The sequence below is a fragment of the Sitophilus oryzae genome, unplaced genomic scaffold, assembly GCF_002938485.1.
Source record: "Sitophilus oryzae breed Bouriz unplaced genomic scaffold, Soryzae_2.0 scaffold_499_pilon_pilon, whole genome shotgun sequence".
Lineage (NCBI taxonomy): Eukaryota > Metazoa > Arthropoda > Insecta > Coleoptera > Curculionidae > Sitophilus > Sitophilus oryzae.
In genome coordinates, this window is record NW_022147083.1 from 2,399,912 (window position 1) to 2,405,911 (window position 6,000).

The 6,000-nt window shown below is 34.5% G+C and overlaps 1 protein-coding gene across 1 annotated transcript in view; it reads right to left on the reverse strand.

Annotated features, from left to right (window-relative positions):
- Positions 1-385, reverse strand: part of LOC115886811 (tubulin alpha-3 chain) — a 121,766-nt gene extending 121,381 nt beyond the window's left edge. The window contains exon 1 of the mRNA XM_030906103.1: positions 218-385. Coding sequence (XP_030761963.1) covers positions 218-220 — 3 coding nt within the window. The 5' untranslated portion in view covers positions 221-385. The remainder of the gene's footprint in view (positions 1-217) is intronic.
- Positions 386-6,000: the final 5,615 nt, after the last annotated feature.

A 6,000-nucleotide genomic window follows, 5' to 3' on the forward strand; every position in this document is an offset into this window, starting at 1 on the left:
CGGTAAAGAGAAAATATGTTTCTTTTATGGAGATCTACCAGCCCTGAAAATATTTGCACTTATTTAAGACACACCCTGTATAACTTTGTAGGGAAACTTTTCGCACCAAAAAAAAGTTATATAAAAAATTCTTATTTTTTGAAACAAACACCTCCTGAATATTTTGGTACTTATTCATTTACACCCGGAATAAAAAAAATTCAAATTTTTAACTTACCATTTTGCTGGCAAAAGTTGTTGAAGAGACGCGCACGCGACGGTAAACGACAACCGAACGATGGGATAATGCCCGTAGCAGGAAGAACAGTCACTCGATGTCAGCGATGCGACACCAGCGATTGGGATGGCCGTTTCTTGCGCTCGAGCCAGATTTTAAGCCCTAGCCGATTCCCGCGGCACGCTTCAATGCAATGCGCATGGACGATGAAAGCTCCACACGGTTCTTCCTCCTCGATTAATCAGCCCTAATTTTAATAAAAAAAAAGTGCAAAACATGTACCGGGTGTTCCACTAAGAATACCTCTCGGCTGTATCTCGGAAAATATTAGCCATAAAGCCTGCGGAAAAAAATAGTTATGGCTAAAGAGAAATGAGAAATTGATGGAAATTATTTTCGTTAGTAGAACGGCTGCTAAAAGACGCAACTCCGTTGGCAAATAAAAAAATGGAATTTTTACAAAATTTTGCCTAAATAATGACGCATAATCTTCCCCAAATTCCAGATTTTTTTTGTTTGAACTATTTTCCCCCGTCTGATGAAATAAAATGGTGGGGAAAGGATAAATATATTTTTATAATAACTATACAGGGTCCGGCAATAGTGCGTCGGGCATCTGTAGCTCTTAGAATAAAAACATTTTTAAAACAGGTATTTTGTTGCAAAAAAAACGTGCAAACCTAAAGTATGTACTAGGATGCATTTCAAGAAAATATTTTAACTTCTATATGGTGGCTCAAAGAAGTGTGAGTGGATTGGGATGATTTTTTTTAAATTGAACACTCTGTATATTATTGCATTTTTGGCTTCCTTTCACTTTACATAATCCTAAGACATGAGTAAATATATTTCGACAATTTCAGAGATATTAATAAATAAATAAAAATTATATATTTTTCAGCCTTTCTTAAAAAAATTATTAATAATACAAGAAGTGTCCTGAAATCAAAACTATATTAGGTATGTACTTTAGATGGTCTTTACTTACTTTGCTATAAATAGGGAAATTGTAAATCATCACAGGGTGTTCAAAATTCTACGCCAAACTTTCTAAAATATAAAATAATTTTTCTTCGTTTTTTTTTACCCTGTATATTATTTTTTTCAATAGAAGGAGAATTAAAAAATGAACATTTTTTGTATTTCAAAATTTTTAGCGGTCTCGCAGATATTACCAGTTTTATATTTCATATGGCATTTTCCACAGTAAATTTTTATCAAAGCCAATTTCTCTCGTATTTTACCATTGAAAGCGCCATACGCAATAATACTGTGTGCATCTGCAAAACTATTAAAAATTTTTAAATACTTTATATACAAAAAATGTTCATTTTTTAACTCTCCATCTAATAAAGAAATAATATACAGGGTGTTCAATTAAAAAAAAAACAAAGAAAAAATATTTTATATTTTAGAGTGTTTGGCGCAGAATATTGAACATCCTGTATGATTTACCATTACCATATTTATAGCAAAGTAAGAACAGACCATATAAAGTAAATACCTATTATAGTTTTGATTTCAGAACAGTTCCTGTATTTTTAATATTTTTTAAGAAGGGCTGAAAAATATATATTTTTGATTTATTTTTTAATATCTCTGAAACTATCAAAATATATTTACTCATATCTTAGGATTATCTAAATTGATCTGAAAAGAAGCCAAAAATGCAATAATATACAGGATGTTCCATATAAAAAAAATCATCCAGATCCACTCACACTTTTTTGGGCGACCCTATAGAAGTTAAAACATTTACTTGAAATACATCCTGATACATACTTTAGGTTTGCACTTAAATAAAATTATCAAGTTTTTTATTTTAGGAGCTACAGATGCCCGACGCACTATTGCCGGATCCTGTATATTATTAACTCCGGACTGGGTAATCGGAATCCAACAAATTAGGGCTTGTTTAAAAAAGCGTTCCTTACTCTAGACGTATATGTACGATATAAACAATAATAATATGCATTTGACAGTAGACGGCAGGGGGCGCTGTCTTACAATTTAACAAAAATTGTTCACGTTATAGTAGAACGGAATAAAAGGGCGTAGAAACGAAAAACGCATCTTGATCTTTTTCATGCAGAAGATATTAGCAAAAATATAATAAATGCGAAACAATAAGCCCTTATCTACCTTATTTTTTATAACACGGTACCAGTAGCCCTCTTGATTATGACTATTCTAATAAAACATAAAATCTCTCCCTCTGTCTTTATTCCTACAATAGGAAAGTAGTGGTCAGGTGATGTGTAAGGTTTGTTTCCATAATTCCCTGTCTTGTGCTTCATGTACAAGCGTGTGCAGTGGCTTGTGGGTGATCTTTAATACTGGTCTATCCATCGGGAGGGCGAGCGGCCTCTTGGTCTTCTTCCCGGAACCTTGCCCTGTATAATGAGTTTTTCCATACAGTCAGTATCCCTCCTCATAACGTGACCGAAATATTTAAGTATACGAGACTGTATAGAAGTTGATAGGCGTTCTGTGATGTTCAGTTCTTGGCTTAGGGATTCACTGGTTCGCCGGGCAGTCCAGGGAATTCTGAGCATTCGTCGCCAACAGTACATCTCAGTTGCATCAATTTTTTTAATTTCTGACTGTATCATCATCCAGGACTCGGAGCCATACATTAATATAGGAAATATTAGGCAGTGAACAAGCCTTTTTTTAAGTGTTTAGATATATTGTTGTCTCGCCATATCTTTGAGAGTTTTCGCACTGCCATGCGCTCTTGTCATTTCACATCTTCTTATTTCCCCTTCTAACGATTCTCTGCCATGCACTCTTGTCATTTCACATCTTCTTATTTCCCCTTCTAACGATTCTGTGTTGTTTATAAGTGACCCAAGATATATATATTGACTTACAACCTCAAAACGACCAATGCTCACTACATCAAGTTTGTTGTTGTTTTGCATGTCGATAATCATAATTTTTGTTTTGGAGGGATTAATTTCAAGTCCAAGTTTCTCACTTTCGTCTTCAACCAATTTTAGAAGCTATAGTAACTCTTCTTCGTTTCCCGCTAGAAGTACCGTATCGTCTGCAAATCTGAGGTTGGTGGTTTTGTGACCATTAATTGTTGTCCCCCCTTGCCAATGTTCCAGTGCCCTTCTCATGATATATTCAGTATATAAATTGAATAACTGAGGAGACAGTATGCACCCCTGCCTAACACCACAGGTAGGCTGGAAGTCTGCCGAAATAACGCCATTGATGGTAATTCTACTTTTGGTATTTATATAGAGATTCTGGATCAATGAAATCAAATGAAGAGGCACGCCCATTTCTGTTAGAACCATCCATAGTTTTGACCAATTGACTTTGTCAAAAGCTTTTCGATAATCTATGAAAGAAATATAGAGCGGATTGTTAAATTCTCGGGCCTTGTCGATAACCTGACGGACATTCAAAATTTGTTCACGTGTTCCTCGACCTCTTGTGAATCCTCCTTGCTCTGGAGGGATTTGTGGTTGAATATACGGTTTTAGCCTTTCGTTAATGATATAATAATAATAATAATAATAATAATAATATGTCTTTGTTTTAATAATCCTCGGCGAATTTCAGTAAATAACTGCTTAGTTAACCGAGTACCATTACAGTATAACCTAACAAATAATATCAATATCCACTACCTTATCTTAAATTAATATATCAAATGTATAAATATAATAACAAAAAAAAATAATGAAAAATACAAAAAAATATAAAAAATATAAAGCATTAACAAAACTATTAGTGTAACACATAGAGCACACATAGAGAACAATTAATACTTATATGTAAGTACATTATGCAATAACATAAGGCAACAGGCATGTATTGGTGTTGATGAAGAGAGAGCCAAGGAGAGGCATAGTTGGCTGGTTTCAAAAAGAATACTCAACTCACATTATGGAATAATAAATCTCTGAACCCCGATCTAAATGAACCGAGGGACTTAGCTATTAAAGCACTTGGCAGGGAATTATATAACGAGACCGCAGAATACGTAAATCGTCGATATAAAGAGGTCTTATATTGAGGTAGATATAACTGATTAATATTTCGAGTGTCTCTGCTATGAACAGTTTGGCGCAGTTTTAATTTAGATTTTAAATATAATGGTGTCTGTAATTTAATTAGTTTGTGTACAAAGGTAGCCAAATGCAGTCTACGGCGTTCATACATATTAAGCCACTTCAATTCTTTAAGCCAAGGTGAGATATGCTCCCCTCTATCCAGAGAACAAATAAAACGTACACATGAATTTTGAATCTTCTGTATTCTGGAAGAGGAGTGCACGTCAAGACAAGGTCCATAGACAATGTCAGCATAGTTGGCATGGCTAAGAACCAAACTGTCACATAGACTACGTTTCAATGCTTGCTCATAATATTTTTATTCCTATACAATCCCCTCAATGCTGTATAACTTTTCTGCACAATCGAATTGACATGATTTCGAAATCTCAAATCACAATCTAGAGCCAAACCCAAATTCTTGACAGTTTTTAATGGATGGATTATTTCGTTATTCAGTTTAACAGATAATCCCTTTGCTAAGGGTACCCTACCAAAACAAATCATTTGAGTTTTGCCAAGATTCAACTGAAGACCATGATTCAATGAGTATTTACTTATTTTCTCAAGAGCAGAATTAATATTATTGTAAACAGCTGCTGCATTTTCAGCAGTGTAAGTTGCATATATTTGCGTGTCATCGGCAAATTGATGCAGTTCGCAATCCACAACATTATTTTTCAAATCAGCGGTGTAAATAAGGAACAAGAGTGGTCCCAAAATGGAACCCTGAGGTACACCCCTAGAAAGCGGTAAAGCATCCGACTGAGCCTCATCGAGAACTACACACTGGCATCTATTAGACAAATAACTGCCAACCAATTCCACAACATTTTCCGAAAACCCGTAATAATGAAGCTTTGCCAGTAAAAGGTCATGCCCCAAGGTGTCAAATGCCTTAGTATAATCTAATAGAAGCAGACTTGCACCCTTACCTGTATCTAATTCTGTTAATATATCATCCAAAACTTTAGCTAAAACGGCAGAAGTACCATATTTACTCCTGAATCCTGACTGGCAATCAGGGATCAAATTATGTTTAGTTAAATGATTTAAAACTTGACTATATACCAACTTTTCCAATATCTTTGATAAAACTGGCAATTTACTTATAGGTCGAATGTCTTTTAAACTTGTAGGATTGGAGATTTTTGGCAAGGGCATGATCATTGCATTTCTCCAACTAATCGGAAAATAGCTATTATTTAAACAGCAATTGTAAATATGAGCAAGGTAGGGGGCAATATAAGGACAGCACAATTTAACCATTAATAGAGATATACCATCGCAGCCTGCTGCATTGGATTTAATGCTAGCAAGGGCATCAAGCAGATCTGCTTCATTAATGATATTAAACTGAAATGTTTTCACGTGCGCTAATGTGTTATTATTGTAAAAGTTAACAGTAACAGGATCAGTCACACATTTCAGAGCCTCTATAGAGTCTACAAAATGGCGATTTATTGTGTTCACATCTTTAAGATTATCTGGAATTTTTTTAGTATTATTGCGCTTATGTACATTTAAGTTATTAAGTGCTTGCCATATTTCACGCTTACTGAGATTTTTTCGAGTATTTTCGAGATATTCATATTTACTTCTTCGCACTTCTTGTGTAAACTTATTTTTAGCTCTCTTATAAACTGCATAATCCTCCAGACTTAATGTTTTTTTATACCGACTAAAGGCACGGTTACGATCTTTTTTCAAAAG